General features: G+C 33.0%; 3 protein-coding genes across 3 annotated transcripts; 1 reads left to right on the top strand and 2 right to left on the bottom strand.

The window, feature by feature from the left end:
* Positions 1-1,166: 1,166 nt before the first annotated feature.
* Positions 1,167-5,251, bottom strand: LOC129899571 (bark storage protein A-like). Its single transcript, XM_055974582.1, has 6 exons — positions 4,829-5,251; positions 4,611-4,678; positions 4,069-4,224; positions 3,242-3,448; positions 2,315-2,494; positions 1,167-1,512 (listed from the first exon to the last, which is right to left on the bottom strand). Exons 1-6 carry the CDS (start codon positions 5,070-5,072, stop codon positions 1,336-1,338), a joined length of 1,032 nt encoding a protein of 343 aa, XP_055830557.1. The 5' UTR covers positions 5,073-5,251; the 3' UTR covers positions 1,167-1,335.
* Positions 5,252-8,686: 3,435 nt separating this feature from the next.
* LOC129899562 (uncharacterized) lies at positions 8,687-14,834 on the top strand. Its single transcript, XM_055974573.1, has 8 exons — positions 8,687-9,051; positions 10,243-10,395; positions 10,481-10,596; positions 10,769-10,860; positions 10,978-10,999; positions 11,066-11,134; positions 14,263-14,361; positions 14,466-14,834. The coding sequence occupies exons 1-8, from the start codon at positions 8,841-8,843 to the stop codon at positions 14,544-14,546; spliced, it is 843 nt and encodes a 280-aa protein (XP_055830548.1). The 5' UTR covers positions 8,687-8,840; the 3' UTR covers positions 14,547-14,834.
* Positions 14,835-15,163: 329 nt separating this feature from the next.
* On the bottom strand, positions 15,164-17,849 carry LOC129899556 (uncharacterized). The gene is made up of 2 exons (XM_055974562.1): positions 17,097-17,849; positions 15,164-16,128 (listed from the first exon to the last, which is right to left on the bottom strand). Exons 1-2 carry the CDS (start codon positions 17,435-17,437, stop codon positions 15,324-15,326), a joined length of 1,146 nt encoding a protein of 381 aa, XP_055830537.1. The 5' UTR covers positions 17,438-17,849; the 3' UTR covers positions 15,164-15,323.
* Between the last annotated feature and the right edge of the window lie 241 nt (positions 17,850-18,090).

The following is an 18,090-nucleotide window of genomic DNA, read 5'->3' as shown; positions in this document are numbered from 1 at the left end:
TTTTACGATATTTATAATTAATAATTACATATTATTACTTTAATTTATAATTAAATTATTGTAAAGTAATAGTAGTACCGTGAAAAATCTTTTTTGTTGTTGATAAGGAACCTACATACAAAATAGATTTTCATTCAGCGTAAAAGTCTGCAAATCACATATAAGCAGTGGAGGAGTCACCTTGGGGTTAACCTCCTTCGTCAGAAAATTATATTATTTATACATGATTAAAACAATTTTTTATGTATATATAGTAGATGTCGAACCCCCTTTAACTAGTTCATATATCTATTTCTTCAAATTTTGAACCCCGTTAATCAAAATTCTGACTCCGTCATTGCATATAAGAGATAAACTATACTAAACAAATTTTATGTAACGAGTTCGATCGAAATAGCATACAAAGAATTTCTAGCCAGAAACTTATTATTCAAGAGATTACTTGCTCAATTAACCCGATTAGTCTTATAAATATATTTTTTTAAAAGTTTTGAAATGAAGAAATAATGGTCCGCGATGATAGTGGCGGGCTGGGGAAATTAAAAAAGCAGGGGTTTGGTGGGCAATGATTCTTTGGTCTAATTTTGATGCCTTGGGGAATTCATAATTTGGTCCACTTTTTTATTGCAGTTTGACAATAAATAAACAAAAAAAATTGTGCGAAAGTGACTAAAAGTTTAAACAAAATGTATTTATTTTAATTGAATGTCTCAATGCCCCCTTCCTATCATGAATGGTGGTTTTTTTCTTCATGTTTGCAGATTATGTACTAATTTCATGAATTTAATAATTTCTTGGGCACCAATTCCTCTGTGACCTTTATCAAATGTTGTATTATAAATTAAAGTAAATGTGTTACACAATATTTGACCGAGGGAAGTCTCAATTATTTGAAATGATATATAGTGGTATGTTACACGTCAAAAAGTTAAAATGTTTAGTAGTTATTCCTAATATTTGAGTGATAATCTGTTTTTCATCATGTATTTTTTTAGTGAGCTGATTTGTTGGAAATAAAATAGAAAAATCATATTTTATAGTATAAAATTTCTATTGATTTCAATGTGAAAAACTTTTTATTTCTAGTAGTTTATGTTTACTCTTTATTAATTTTGGTCAAGATCCATCAAATCAGATATTCTAATTGAAAATATTGAACATTAGGATCAAGTAACAGTTGATTCATAATAAGCGTGATCTTATTATACGTGTACATTTAGATATTTTTATGCGTACACATACATAATTGAAATAATATTAATAAGTTTAATCGAACTCACAGAATCTGCTCTAAATTCGTCTCCGATAATATTCTAGCCATCATAAACATGTTAGCTAGAATCCAGAAACATAGTTTACTGGCAGTGACTTAACAAAACTAATAACAACTTTGGCTGTATTTAGAGCAGCTAAAGATCCAAATAATCTTATTGTGTTATCCCCTTTTTGTGTCCCTGCTAAATCTGAAAGTCCACGAATAGCAATAACTGGGTATCCACTTGACAAACATGTCTGCACAAATAGGAAAAATGAACCCAAAAAAAGAATTTAACTTATATATACAAATCTGTAAAAAAAATAAAAAATTTACACTATGTATTTTAACCTGTTATGATATATAACTTGTCTTATTTTTCATGTTACTTATCTACTTTTTATGGATGGTTGCATGCATAAGAGGCAGGTGGTTTATCTAAATTCAATATTTATTAACACGCAACGTAAATAAACAGAGAAAAATCACTAAAATTTTAATAAATATTCAATCCCCTTCCATAATTTCAAGAATGAGTTCTATGCTAAAAAAAACATAAAAATTAAACTCATCAAGTTTATATCAGGAATTCCCTTTAATTATAACTACTTTTAAGTGATTTGATAGTATAATTATTTTTGTACACTATGATGTATAGAAGTTCGTATATTTTTTTTAAAAGTGTTTAAGTTATATATATCGCTAAGTACAAAATCAATTTCCTAGTAAAGCTCCTTAACATATGTGATTAAAAAGGGCAGTCCGGTGCACTAAAGCTTTCGCTATGCGCAGGGTTCGGGGAAGGGCCCGACCATAAGGGTCTATTGTACGCAGCCTTACCTTGCATTTCTGTCAGAGGCTGTTTCCAAGGTTTGAATCCGTGACCTCCTGGTCACATGGCAGCAACTTTACCAGTTACCAACCTTACCTTAAGATATGTGATTATTAATCTTAAAAATAAAGCAATTTATTTTTTATATCAGATAAAACTGATATTATAATATAATATTTTTTTATACTGATGATGTATATAACTTAAGAGAAGAAAAGCAAAATTACCATTACTACAGCTGAGCTTTCCATATCAAGTGATGTAACCCCAAAAGTTTTGGAAAGGAATTGTGTGTAAGCTGCATTGTCAATGAAAAAGTTTGAAGTAGCTCCCTTCAGTCCAACAACTAGCTTTGGCTTTTCTGGAAGGCACAATGTTGAATTTGCACACTGATCCAGTTTTATCCCCTGCTAATTTCATCCAAACACATCACAATTACAACAAAATAACCACAAAGAAGTATAAAATGTCCCCATTGTACCCAAGTGTGTGATCTAAGGAGATTAGGGTTCAAATTTTAGCGGAAAACAAAATTACTGTGCGATTTTTTCTTATTTGTCTAAGCCTGATGTCAGAGCCGTATGTAGGATATAAACAATGTATTCAATTGAACCCGGGCATTTTACACACGGAGTATATATATATATATATATATATGTAAAAACTAAAAAGTCACTAAAATTTCAACAAATAGCCATAATTTCAAAAGTATAACGGGCTCAACAATAAGAACCTAAAGATGGAAGCTAAAACAACAACATATCCAGTATATAGTTCCAAGTGGAGTCTGGTGAGGCTGGGTGTACGGAGACCTTACCCCTACCTTCGTGGGGTAGAGGTTGTTGCTGATAGACTTTCGGTCCAAGAAAATCATTTTTCAGAACAGTGTGAAAACTAAAATTTGAAGCCATCAAATCTAAATCCTAGATCCGCCCCCACTTGATGGATATAGTTATCTAGTACTTGTATTTAGTGTCAAAGACATAATTTTCACTAAGGGATTCATCATCTACTATATACATACAATATACAATGTGGTTTACTGACAAAGAAAGTTCGGGCTCCGCCTATACTAGGAGAGATGATAGATAGATACCCGATGGTATAATTAAAATGCGTGCAAACTGACCCGATTCTATGTATATATTACTTACCTGCAAATGAGAGGCTACATGAAGCCAATTCTTGGTTATGTTAAACCAAACTGGTCTTTGAGGCACATTGACCTCCCCTGCAACTGAGTAAAACTGCTCAGTGCTATATCCAACTTTTCCCAACTGATTTTCCCCTCCTTTTGGATCATTATAGCTCTTGAAATCAAATTGAGCAAAGTCATTTGGTTCCATAGTTGCATTTGGTTTCTGTCCAAAACAAACAAATTTAAGTGAGCCAACTATTTGAGTTAGAAATCTATGTTGCTCGGATTTTTCAGAAGCTATGCATTTTTGGAGGGTCCAAGCAACATAGATAAATGTACAAAAAAAGGTTTGTTCACTATGTTGCTCGAACTTTTCAAAAATGTCAACGGATGTATGTTCTATCCTTTGAAAATTCTACATTTTTTGGAGGATCCTTGAAAAACTAAACATTTTTTAAGGACCCAGTATTAGTGCGACAATATCTTTTGGAAGGTTCAAGCAACATAGATAATAAAAATACAAAAAAAAAGGTTTGCTCAGTATTGCTCAAACTCTTCAAAAATATTGACGGATATATGTTGGATCCTCCGAAAAATGATGCATTTTTGAAGGTTCCGACACTGGTGTGACAATACTTTTGGAGGGTTCAAGCAACATAGATAATAATAGTACAAAACAAGTTTGTTTACTAGATGTTGCTTGGACTGTTCAAAAATGTTGACAAATATGTGTTGGATCCTCCAAAAGTTATGCATTTTTCGAGAACCCATCCTGATATGATAACATTTTGAAAAGTCCAAACAATATATTTTGTTTGAATAAAAATTAGAAGAATTATTTACCAGCCAATCCCAAAGCCCTGTTTGTGCAAGTTGCCATGGGATTGTGACATCTCCAATTTGCATAGAACTGTTAGCATTACCAGAGATACCAAAATGGATTATTCCTTTTATATCAAACAGATCCAACATCTGCTGTGTTGCTGCTGCTGCATTCACCTAAGTAAACCAATCAACTATTTCATCAATTTTTTGCAAGATAGTAACTACGCAGTAGTAAATCAAACTCTCATTAACAAGATAAAAAATTTAGATAGTCAACCAACAGAACACTAAACTACAGTCACTCTACTCTTACTTCCTATATCAGCCCGACTATTCATAATTCGAATCGGATCAGACACTCTCACTCAAAGAAATTTTACATTTTCAGAAGGTTGGATTCGAAAACAGAATAGAGAAAGAAATTTCAACCATCCTTCGATGATTGGTCTCTTATCATCAACAAGAGGACAAGAAAAAAAGCACTATTTAAAAAAATATAAAAATAAATAAAGGACAATATCCATCGACTTTGAGAAATCAAAGATATCGGAAAATTTTACCAATCCAACTCCACATTTTACATAAATGACTTTTTTGCGCTCAACTTTCCCAATCCGGAAACGTCTACCTGCAAGAAATTCAAAATCTAAAATCAGTAAATTCAGAAATAGTCTTATTTCATCACATAAGTGTACTGTCAAACTTTTCTTTTTTCTTGCATAAATACACCTGATTTGAGTTGAAAGTAATTAATTCAGTTAAACTAACAGAATCCGACCTGATAAGTCGACAAAGGGGTGTCTAGGATCAGGCCTAAAAACACCAGTTTTAAAGAAAGCTTCTTCTTCTGGTGCATACACTGTGATAAGTCCAAGAAAAGGACCATTTTGGTTAACCTTTTTGATAACTCTTAAAGATTCCAATCTTTCAAATGGAATTGCCTGTGCAGAAAACACAAGTAAAGGGATAAATCCCAAAGCCAATATGAGAGAAAATGGAAGGACAACTTGTTTTGCAGCCATTTTTTATTGAACTGCAACAAGTTATGTCCATGGTTCCAAATTAACAATGTTGAATTATATATAACAATAATTCACACAAAAGGTTTATCAATTTTCTAATGCTACGTATGGCCGGAGCTAGAATTTTCTTACTGTTATATTAGGATAAATTGTTCACATCACATGTCTTGGAGTGCGACCCTTCTCCAAACCACACTAAGACCATATGATTTGTGTACTAGACTATTCCTTTTTAACTAATTGAATTTTAAATAAATTATTGGTATATAAATAATTAGTGACTTTTAAAAACACAAACATAAAATTTAAATTAAAGTTATTAAGTTTTATCGAAACTGCGGATGGATTTGTAGCTCTCCCTTTATGTAGTATATATACTTTTCTATTGAATAACAAACATGAGCGGATCTAAAGGCTTTGTTACCGATTTACATGAATTTAGTAATTTTTATTCAAATCATATATACATATATTTGATAGTAATTAACTCAATTATTATTATATTACTATCTTAAATTATTATAATTTTTTAATAATAAATTTCACCTTCTAAATTCGCGAAGGATAACAAATTGGGATAGATATCTCATATCTTTTATATATAACACATAATATAAACGTTTGAGTTGATCGTCCTGAACTCATGAATCATAATGCTACCAACTAAAGCTATTGGACTTAAAATATTCACAATAATTCACAGCAAATCTCAATACAAGATCCTGATTTATTTTGTTTATTATCCTCCATAAATTTCACGTTGATTCTCAAATATATAATGAATTTTTTAATACTAATATAAAATTGAGAAATATCTACTAGGTTTTGTTGAATGAGTAAATAGAACGGTAACTTCGCTCCTATTTTTATGGAATAAAAAAATAGAGGTTAATTTCGTACCATTAATAATATATTTTATACAACCTTCATACCTTTGGTAAAACCAAATATATTTTACGTATGTAATACTTTTCAAATACGTGATTTTTTTTTATTTTATCTTTAGTTGTAGCTCACTATAATTAACTAGTTTGCTATTTGAATTTATTCTCACGTAGTATTAATCGCTACGAGATTGTATACTATTTAACTAAAAATACTATGTTATTTTTAAAAGATTTACGATTTTTTTTACAGAAACAAATTGATAACAATCACGATTTAAGTCATCAGCTATTGAAAATCCTCATGAAGCAAATAAATTATCTTTTTTTACGGTTTAAATACTTTTAGAAGATGCAAAAGGTTGTCTTCACAAATACTAGTTGTCATATATATTATGATGACAGGAAAAATCTTTTTTTTCTTTTCTGATATCCATAATAGCACACATATATGTTATAAGTGGTTTTGGGGGAAACAAACTATAGTGAACTAATTAACGCCTCTTATAAATGAACCTAAGTTTAAAAGTCGATTTAACTAAGTTTAAAGATCGATTTATGATTTGAGTATGGATAACTTAACACTACTAGCGACAATGAGTCACTTGTGCTACTGCGAACAAAGCTACTACGAACAAAGTCATTTTAAAATAAATAAAATATAATAGTAATTTATTTTATATTTTTATACTTATTGATCACAGCACATGTATAAAACCAAATTTGAAATTTTGGTGAAGTATGAAAGATCCTTCGTATGCACTTTATTTTTTTTTTACCAACCTAACTTTTCAACAATGATTCTGTAATCACTTCCATTATCATTAATATAATACATAATTTAAATTTAACATCTCAAATTTTATTTTTAAATTAAACATCGTCGTATAAAATAAAGATAATAAAATGTGAATATTGTGTTTTTGTGCACATATACGAGTACTTTATACTAATGGGTTTATCAAATAACAGGCAGAGTTAAAAGCATACGCAATCGAACTTTATAGTTCATTAAATATATATAAAAATTAAATTTAAAATTCAATTAATAATACCTAATGTTACTATCTAAAATTTAAAATTCTAATTCTCTCATATTTTCAAATGGCATATGGTGGATCGTGTCATCATGATTGACACCTACACCAACCTCTCTGTGGGCAAACTCAGATGATTAACATCACAAGAACATCTAATAATTCTAGCCAAAAATATAAAAGTATAGCAAAAAAAATTCTAATTCTCAAAATAAAATAATAAAATAGCAAAAATTAAAAAAAAACATCCTTAGAATTCGAAAGTCGTCATACTAAAATGTCTAACTAAAAAAATAAAATAAGAGTAGCAATAACTAAATAATAACTAGTCTCAATGTCTGTAAAAAAAAGAAGACATAAAGCTGAAGAAGATCTGTGGCAGTCCGAACATAAATAGTTCACACTCAAATATGAAAGAAACTCAACTAAATGCAGGGTCTAGTAGACGTCTTTGTATCATAATTTGCACTCAAAAGAAAGTGCAAGAGTAGCATCAACACAAATACTATGTACTGGTAGACATCATAGGCCGACTAAAATTAGTAACAGATATATAATTATAGTTATAAAGCAAGTAAATACAGGAATTCCACACAGTCAACACACAAATCACAATTAACAAAGTCACCTAAAATTACTAACATATCTATGTGTGTAAGTAGATGTAATATTTACACATCATCATCAGGTTTAAAACATATCAATCATCACCCATTGAGCAATAACTACACAGTAATTAAGTCAAACTTTGATAACATAATTATGTACAGTTATATTTAGATGTGTATAAGTATGTACCTTCCTTAAAATATGCACAAAAATTCAACTTTTTTCCTTCAGAAATATGGTGAATATGATATCTCAAAACAAATTTTCTAGGTTTATGCTTATTAAATAAATCACTAATAGATCGTCTGGTAGGACGTATAAGAATAATGTTAATCAAAATATATTATTAATGTTTGTATTAATTATGTAGGATTATTTCTTATACATTGTTTCATTTGATGTATTAAAAATAGCATATTGTATAGCATAATTTTTTTTAAAGTATTTATTTATAAAAATACTCTTCACAAATATGATGAAAAATATGTTAAAAAAGGTTTTGAGAGGCAATTGTGTCTTTAACCATGCTTATGCATGCATTAAATTTAATTGCATTATTAATACCATGAATGTTTATGTATTAGTAAAACACTCCTGAACACACAATAAAGTATATACCAAATGCAAACATTAGTTATACATATGCTAAAAAAATATATCAAACAAAATACTACTAATACACAAAGCTAATATATACATTATTCTTTCTAAAACACTCTACCAAACAACCCCTAAATTTATATCTAGACATCAAGTGTGATTTTATTTTACACAATAAGCCATCAATTTTCAGATTTGTAACTATTGGACTATTATGACGATATTTATTCACCAATTATAAGTTATAACCTCCTAATTTCCTTCACTTACATATACACACACCCTTTCCTTTTGTGTGACAGATCAAGAATGTTATATAAAATATTATTTTTTCTTTTAATTTTATATTAAATAAGTTTTGTTGATTTTTGACGATACTCATAATTTTCATAATCAAACAAACGGCCTGCTCAATAAACAGTCTGTTTCACCCCAAATTGAGTTCCCCGGTTCGCCAGCTTAATACTGACCGAACACACCTAAAACCCAAAACCGATCCCGTAAACTGAACCGGAAACTGAAAAAAGAAAATAAGAACTCCGGTTCGGTCGGCCTATGTAATAAAACTTCCCCGGTTCACTGGAGGGTTTTGTAAAACCCTATTAAGCAAAACTTTGAGAATTGTGAGGGGAGAAACAATGGCGATCTCAATTAGACGAGCATTAGCATCTTACCGCAGTATCTATAGTGCATTGCGGGCTACCAATTTCACTGCAAATCGTTTCTCCTCTTCTATAGGCTCCACTTTAAGTCCAATTCGGTATGAAACTGTTCCCTGTTTTCTGCAGCAGACCACCAATTTTCTGCTTGAAAGTCGGAGAAGTTTTGCTAAAGGAAGGAGACAAATTAGTAATGATTCTATATCCCATTCTTGTTGATCCTCCAATTTATGTATATATATATATTTAGCCCATATTCTCTTTTAGTTGTTGAAAATGTGTTATAAATTTCTAGCAGTCATAGTATGGCTTAGTGGTTAATGAAGTGGGCTGAGAACGAGGTCTTAGGTTCAAATCCCAATTTGTTTACATTTCTAGCAGCCGTACTGTGTGGATTAGTGGTTAATGAAGTGGGTTGAAAGCAAGGTTTTAGGTTCAAATAGACGAAAATACTAGGTGATTTCTTTTTATTTGTTCTAGTTTTTGGTGGACATAGTTTTTAGTACCTGTTGCTGGTGGGAGGTGACACGTATTTCGTGGAACTTGTTGAGTATCTGTTGTTGGTGGGAGATGGCAAATATCTCGTGGAACTTGTCGAGTGCTTGTTACTGGTGGGAGGTGAGAAGTATCTTGTGGAACTAGTCGAGGTGTTGATAAGCTGGCCCAAACTACAAAAATAATGTGTTTACATTTCTTACTCACCAAGCTAATTGCTTTGCTTAGTAAAGAAGAATCAAGGTTTCGTGATTTTTGTATATGAAAAATGAGTTCAACTAATTGTATCTATACACAATCGGATCATTTATAAGTACTTATAGGTAAATGAAAATATCTATATGATAAGCATTAATCAATTATCTGTTAAAAAGTGGTAATTAACGTACCATCACATGTTAAACTACACTCTGTGTATACAACTTAAATCCTTTGAAAAATGAGTTTGGCTTGTATACACCGATGGTGTAAAGAATCCTTTAAACTATCGGGCCAATCAAAGAATTTCATGGAAAGTGTGATTTGTAATCTTGAATTATTAGAATAGCAAAGGTTACCTTATAGTGTAAGAATTCTTTTCACCGTCGGTGGAATTAGTTGAACTCATGAAAAATATGTTAGAATATACAGTTTCTCGAATGGTTGGGTACACTTTTAACTTCCATAATATCATGTGTGAGTTTTCTCCTGTTTAGGTTTGTTGCTTTTCATTTGGATTGTTGTTATAATTTGTAATGACTGTTCTTTCTGTTTTTGGTATAAGTTTGGAGGAAATATAATATCGGTCACCATTAACGACTGAATGTTCTTTGTAAAATCATTTCTTTTGAGGCAACATCCTTGAAGTTTCTGACCGCTTGCAATCTGTTGTTTGATGAATTTGTAGGGGAGGAGGTAGATGGTGATGATTATGGAAGTGTGACCACAGCTGTAAATGTAGGTCCTAACATTAAAGCTACTGCAGTCTCACAGATGGAGGCAGCAATTGATGCATTATCACGAGAATTGACCAAGCTGCGAACTGGAAGAGCATCGGCTGGTACATGATATCAACTTTTGTTGTAATACAATCACCTTGTTTGCCTTCAATATGGACTCATTTGTTTAGCTTCTTGGATTCACAGGGATGCTTGATCATATCATTGTTGACTCAGGAGGTGTTAAGACACCTCTTTGCAGGATGGCTGTCATTTCAGTGCTAGACCCAAAAACCTTGTCAGTGAATCCTTATGATCCAGATGTAATATTATACACTTAAATGCATATGCATATACTGTCTGGTTTTCGATATTTTTTCTATACATATTTGTCTTACTTGATTAATGGACCATTTCTTTATATTCATTCTGGGTGCAAAGAAGTTGCTAAGCTGAAGTGTATTTTTTATAAACATCATGAATTGTCTTTTGCAGTCTCTTAAAGAGTTGGAGAAAGCCATTATTTCATCTCCATTGGGATTAAATCCTCAATCCGACAACCAGAGATTAATTGTACCAATACCTCCGTAAGTATCCATCTGAAAGAGTAAAATAGTCTCTCCGTAATTATTCATCTCTCTTCAGTTTTCCAGTGCTTTTTGACTCACCCTTTCTTCTTTCCTGGAAATCCGTGCAACAAGCAGGTTGACTAAGGAGCATGTGCAGGTGATCCTTGTCAATTGAATTCCTTTTAAATGTTTCTGTTACTGATAGTGTCATCCTCTTTACTAGGCTGTATGCAAAGTGGTTGCGAAATCATCTGAAGACGTTAAGCAAAGTATAAGACGAGCGCGCCAGAAGGTACACCTTTGACCAAACACCTTTGCGTATTTTTCCTTTTTCTTCTGATCTTTTTTGTCATAGTTCTCCTTTTTCCTTTTTTACATCCATAAGCAAGGCCAAAAGCAAAACAAAGGAGCCCTAATAGCAGAAAAGTACCCATTTCATCCTATTGAAATATATTACCCCAAAAGCTTATATGTGAGTAATAAGGGGAAACAGTAGACTTTAAAATGGAGCAGCATTGGAAGAGAAGACATGGTGATTGGTGGATGGATGGGATCACATCCATGGCATCCATTGGGTAAAATAATTGAGATACATAAGGGTGGGGGGCAAAGGAGAGAGAATGGGTAAACACGTAAGGATTTTGTTAGGTTGAAAACCAACATATGATGAGATTAGTAAAGTAGTTGCACATATATGTTATAAAGGTTGCTGATTGAGACTGACCAGAAATATGGTTCTAGCCAGCTCAAGCTCATTAAAAGCTGGGAAAAGAATCAGGCCCTAGCTATACATGATTTGTGCCGTATTCTGTGCAGCCCTAATTGTAGGCGAAACCCATTGGTGGACTCCTAAAGTTGGCACCAACTTTCACTTAGACACCTAAACCAGGAGATGTTCATTTTAGACACCTTATGTAAGGGTCGAATGTGTCATTTTGACACTTTTTTGACAATCACCAAAATATATTAAGTGTGTGTAATGCACTCGCCTGACGTGTCAAAAGCAGCGAATTAAATAAAGACACGTGGCATATATATATCAAAAATAATTATTAAATAATGACTTTTGAATAGAAAAAATGATCAATAATTTGATGACATGTGGCATTTTTTAAATCCAAATAATAATTATTTTTTTTAAAAAAAATTAACAACTATTAACCCCCACCCACCCCGCCGTCATCTTCTCCAACCCCACCCACCCCAACCCCTCCCCCACCCCACCCCACCCCACCAGATCTTCTTCTCCTCCAACACCTACCCAACACTATCCATATCATCTAAAGAGGAAAAAAGGAGCTATAATAACAAACAAAAATATAAATCAAATTGGGTCAAATGTTAATTCTCATCTTCAGTTGTCTTAGTCTCTCAGTAGCTAACCCTAATGTCAATTTATGACATCTCCTCTGATACTTGAACCCATTTATGCATCTCAATGTTTGAGCTACAGATACATAAAAAATCACATGGGATAATGAAAGAAGCCCAATGGGTATCCAACAATGGCGGCATTGGAGCTTTGGGGAAAGAGCTTGACCCAAAAAGATTAAAGATAAGAAGATGAAGAAATATTGAAACATCTTCCATAGTTCCTTTTTTTGTAAATCGATGGATTTTTTTTTCTCGAGGGTTTTCTCGAAATGGAGCTGGATTATGGTGTTGATAGCTTGTAGAGCGGTTTCTTTCTGGATTAGACTTGGGTGGTGGTGGGTCGGGCCGGCATCGTAATTCGCCATTGAAGAAAGCTTGGAAGAGTTTTAAAAAAAAATTATTTTAAAAGAAAAAACGCTCTTCACATGCTTAAAATGGGTGCAACACATGCAATGTGCCTAGTCAGCACAAAGTGTCAAAATGACACATTCGACCCTTCCATAAGGTGTCTAAAATGAAGTTCTCCTAGTTTAGGAGTCTAAGTGAAAGTTGGTGTCAACTTTAGGGGGTCACCGATGGATTTCGCTCTAATTGTAAGTTGTTTGTTGAAATGCTGTTCTACAGTAAACACTCGACAATTGCATTTGTCTATTACTGAAGTCCTTGGAGTAACTGGTAAAGTTGCTGCCATGTGACCAGGAGGTCACGGGTTCAAGCATTGGAAACAGCCTCTGGCAGAAATGCAAGGCAAGGCTGCGTACAATAGACCCTTGTGGTCAGGCCCTTCCCCGGACCCCGCGCATAGCGGGAGCTTTAGTGCACCGGGCTGCCCTTTTTTATTACTGAAGTCCTTGATGACGACTGCTAAGCTCTCATAAGAATTCAGTTTAGTACTCTTCGATTTGAGGGTCATGTTGTGCACTTCCTATTTTTATGTGTTTTTGACTTCCAAGAGCATAAACGGTCCAAGTCGATATTGGTGATTCATGTAGCTTACCCCAACTTGTTTGATAGAGGTGTAGTAGTACTAGTAGTTGTTGTCGTTGTCTCTGAAGATCAACTAAATTGATAAGTAATTAAGGAGCCAAAAATCAAATTTCTCTTACTAATCTAAAAAAAGGGAACCAATATTGATTAGTGATAAGGAGCCAACGAGTTGAAGAAAAGTGTAGGCATGATGGTTGTGTATATCAAAATGAAGCTGGAGGTATGTTGGACTTGGTTATTGCTGGGTAACAAAGACATGACTTTCTGTCTCAGATGTGTTGATGTGATTGAGAAAGTAAATGGTTAACAACTATAGTGCTTTAGAGGGGTTATATTGTGTAGTTGTATTCTGGTAATATCTGGTTGCAGCAATGTATAGGGAAGTGCTTTAGAGGATATTCTTGTAAAAAATAAGGTGCTTTAGAGGAATAAGAGAGAAGGAATATTGGCATTGCGAGAGGTTTAACAGTCTAGTTACTTTTTAAGTTAGAGAAGTGAAGGAAGAGAAACAAAATATCTAAGAGAAAAAAGGGGGAAATTCCAATTACGGAGATGCTAAATGAATGATCACCTAGTTCATTAACCTTCAACCCAGTTTGGCCACTAAGAAGAGTTTACTGTAGTTTTCAGTATGCTTTCCTCTATTAGCAAATTAATGGAGCTCTTTCTCGTAGTTTCTTATTTAGAGTTGAGGGCAGCATCTTTGTTCAAAAGTTGTGTGTTATGCTTATATGATGTCCACGATACTCTCCTTGCATGACTTGGGATGTACTGAAGAAGACATGGTCAATTACCTTTTTTGTCACCTATCCTTTATGAGGTCGAACGTTTATATACCATTTTCTCCATGCAAGGCAGCAGCATGACCGGTAGTATCGCTCCTAGATTTATTGGTGGACTCGATCCCCACCTCCCAAATAAACGGAAGTAAAGAATGGGAAAAATGATGTTTGAGCTGATGAAAAGAGTCATATGCATGTAGTTGATACAACTGAAGAATTTATGTGGCACAGATGTCTTCACGTCAATACTACAAGATGTTAATTCCCTTTTTATCAGGCTTTGGACACTATAAAGAAATCTTTGCCCAAGAAGAAAGACAAAGACAAGTCAGCTTCAGCTTTCTCAGAAGACGATGCAAAAAGACTGGAGAAGGAAGTACGTTATATTTACTTGTTTGCTGAAGATATCGCTATGTGGTGTATAATTTATATTCTACTCTCTACAGGCTCTTTTATTTAGTTTTTTTTGTGTTCTTTCAGATTGATGACTTGACTAAAAAGTTTATAAAGTCAGCAGAAGATATGTGCAAGTCAAAGGAAAAAGAAATAACTAGCAGTTGAAGAAACAAGTTTTCGTTTTTCCAGAGGCTCATGCAAAGGTTCAATTTTTTTGCTGAAGCTATCAAGGGAACTACTTACGTGCCAGAATTCTTGTATTCGAAGTCAGAAAAAGATAACGAGGCATGTTACAAGTGATTATGTTAATACTTGAAAGGAAAATATTTTGTTTCGTATAACCCATGCTGTTGGCTTTTAGCTGTTTACGTCTCAGATAATATATCATTTTGTGACAAGGGTTGAATGTAACATTTTTTTCTTAATTCAGAAACCATTGTTCTTTCTCTTCTACAAGAATAATCATGTACAACAAAAGTATAAGTCAATTTGCACAGAGCAGAATCATACCAAATGAAAATTTCATCATCTGTTAAAGTCAGGTACAAACACTATCTAGGTGAATATAAGCATATTTGCACTTCACCACTGTCGAATTTTGTGATCTAATTGCCAGTTCTATGACAACAGGATCAACCTGCAGACGCGATAATTCTCTATAAGGTATCACTTCGATAGATGGAAGACAAGATAACAATATTACAGACTCACACTGCAAAATTATCACTACCAGGATCAATTATCTGGTAGCTGCACAAGGAAAAGTTATATCGCGGAAGCCATGATTGTAAAACTCCAAAAAAGAAGTTGGTTTAGACCAGCAGTACCCTACATGATTCATGTTACAGAGGATAAAAGTACAACATGAAAAAGTTAACTAACTAGCTTTGGTAATGCACAAACCAATATGCCTTTTCTTGTCATGAAATTGCATAACTTTTTTCAGTTTGGAATGCAAGGTTCAATCTTTTCAACATGAACATTGCCGTCATAGTCAATTTTGTAGGAGGTGTCAAGGCCTTCCAAAATAAGGTGGTAAACAATATCGTCAGGAAAATGAAGTTCCTCTTGACTGTCATCGTCTTCAGGTGTTACATTATTCGTGCTGCTATTTTCAGTCTTGTGAGGACGAATTCTCTGAGATACTGATCGTATGTCCCATGACAGCACTTGTTGAATTAAGTTTTGAAATTCAGTAGGAGATGTATAGAGTGATATCTCAGTTTTCTTCTTGTTTTGCATTTTTCTTGACCAACAATGGTTCAGAGAGGCAGAGAAGTCGTGAGAGAAGTTAACAGATGTGATAGCTAACATATTATCCGCCTTTACCCAATCGGGGACCATTGCACCAGGGATGCTATCACAGTATGGAAGATATGGCTTGATGTCAAGGACGGGAGTTCCATCAACTAAATCAACACCAGATATGTAAACTTTATTCCCATCCACAACATCAACCTTTGCAACAGTAAGGCCTAGAGGGCATGGGCGATGAGGAGATCTAGTCGCAAAGACCCCCATCCTTTCTCCTTTCAGCCTTGGTACTCTTACCTTTGCCTTGAACTTAGACCGTGATGGATGCTTCCATAACTTGTCAAGATCCGTGTTTAGATGAAACACATAGATTATCCAACAATGTGAATAGCCTTCAAGACCTTCAAGAGATGCAGGTGGAACTCGAGTTGGATCAAATACTAGACATGCTTTAGCAACTGGTACAATCAAAGGTTGCCTCGGAGTCCCATTCCTAATCACAATTATTAGTGCCACAACATATTATTTACATTGCCATCTATATTAACAATCCATACAAGAAAACACAATGTTAAAAAAGAAAACGGTAAAGGGCGTCTAGTATTTACCCTTCAACTATTGGAAAACCTCATCCATCTATTGGGTCTAAAATGCCTTACATCCACCTTTAGGTCAAAAACTGACCTTTTCTTTAATAGAAAAATGACATTTTAGTATCATTTTCAATAATTCGAGGGCATTTTAGGTCCTTTTAACATAATTTTAATTAAATAATTTTTTTAAACACGTGGCGATCATCTATTGGTTACAATTTAATTATTTAAAAATCAAAATTTATTTAAAAAATTTTTAATTAGATAATTTGAATAAATTTTTTAAACACGTGGCGATCATCTATTGGTTACAATTTAATTATTTAAAAATCAAAATTTATTTTAAAAAATTTTAATTAGATAATTTGAATAAACTTTTTAAACACGTGGTGGCCATCTATTGATTACAATTTAATTATTTAAAATTAATTATAAATCAAAATTTATTTAATAAAATTTTAATTAAATAATTTTTTTAAACAAGTGGTGGTCATCTATTTGTTATAATTTAATTATTTAAAATTAATTATAAATCAAAATTTATTTAAAATTTTTTAATTAAATTATTTTTTTAAACACTTGTCGGCCATCTATTGGTTACAATTTAATTATTTAAAATTAATTATAAGTCAAAATTTATTTAACAGAATTTTAATTATGAAAAATGGTATAAAATGCCCTGGAACTATTGAAAATGATACAAAAATGCCTCTCATCCATCTATTGAGCCTAAAATGTCATTTTTCGTTAAAGAAAAGATCATTTTTGGAGTTAAAGTGGATGTGAAAGATATTTTAAGTCTAATAAATTGATATTTTTATACTATTTTCAATAGTGTAAGATACATTTTCGGAAAAGAAAAAGGTACCTCGTGGAGAAGCATGACCGAGTGATTGCAATAGGTGACAAGGGATATGAATCACTAGAATCATTTGACTTGGCCACTTTCCTCAATGCTTGTTCAGCTCTAATGCGACCTTGCCTCTCAGCACTGCAATTTTGCAATGCAGCCTTCAAAGATTTTTCCAACTCTCGGATTTTCTCCTCATCAGTCCTCGTCTTTCTTCTCCAAAACACAACACCTATGGTTGCTGCTGATGCAGAAAGAGCAGCGAGTGCTATTGAGATTGTCATCAATTTGGTTGCCGCCATGAAAAATAATGACCTAGAACGAAAGACGAGCATAGACATTGATAACCTTTCCCTCATTTGAGAATTTATAGATAAATGAAATAGAGTTACAAGTCAATTGAATTTTATAGCAAAACACATGACTTCCCCTTCAATCTCCTGTTCAAAAGTACCGCCCAGAGCTGTGTTGCTTGGATTTTTCAAAAAATGTCGACAGGTGCGTATTGTCTAACACGAGTACAACAACATTTTTGGAGATTCGGATCAACATAGGCTCAGAGATGATTTATTATGGAAATAACTCAGTGAATTTCACATTACTTTCGGTATTGCTTCAACTTATGTTTACAACTGAGACTTAATAATGGGAATTGTAAATTTTACACAGAAAATAAATTCAAATCTCTTTCAGTCATTTTAACAAACAGGTAAGGGGCATCTCAACACTACCTAATTAATACACGGCTGAACGAAAAGAGAGATTAGGGACTTAACTTTTACCTTTGTTTAATGAAGCGCAACTACAGCATAGCAAGACAGATTGTATCAAAACCTTAGCTCTTAACGGTTTTAATGGCGTGAAAAGAGTTGAGAGTGAAACAAGAAGTTGTGTCAATACTACGGCTTGTTACCCTCAATCTTTTTATTTCTACAGACAGAAAGAAACTATTAAGCACAGTTTTAGTTAAGAAATTTGAAAACACACAATTTGTGTAAGAACATAAAATTAT

The sequence above is a fragment of the Solanum dulcamara genome, chromosome 1 (genome assembly GCF_947179165.1).
Source record: "Solanum dulcamara chromosome 1, daSolDulc1.2, whole genome shotgun sequence".
Taxonomy (NCBI): Eukaryota; Viridiplantae; Streptophyta; class Magnoliopsida; order Solanales; family Solanaceae; genus Solanum; species Solanum dulcamara.
Note: the sequence above shows the minus strand (reverse complement) of the source record. Positions and strands in the feature narration are given on the sequence as shown.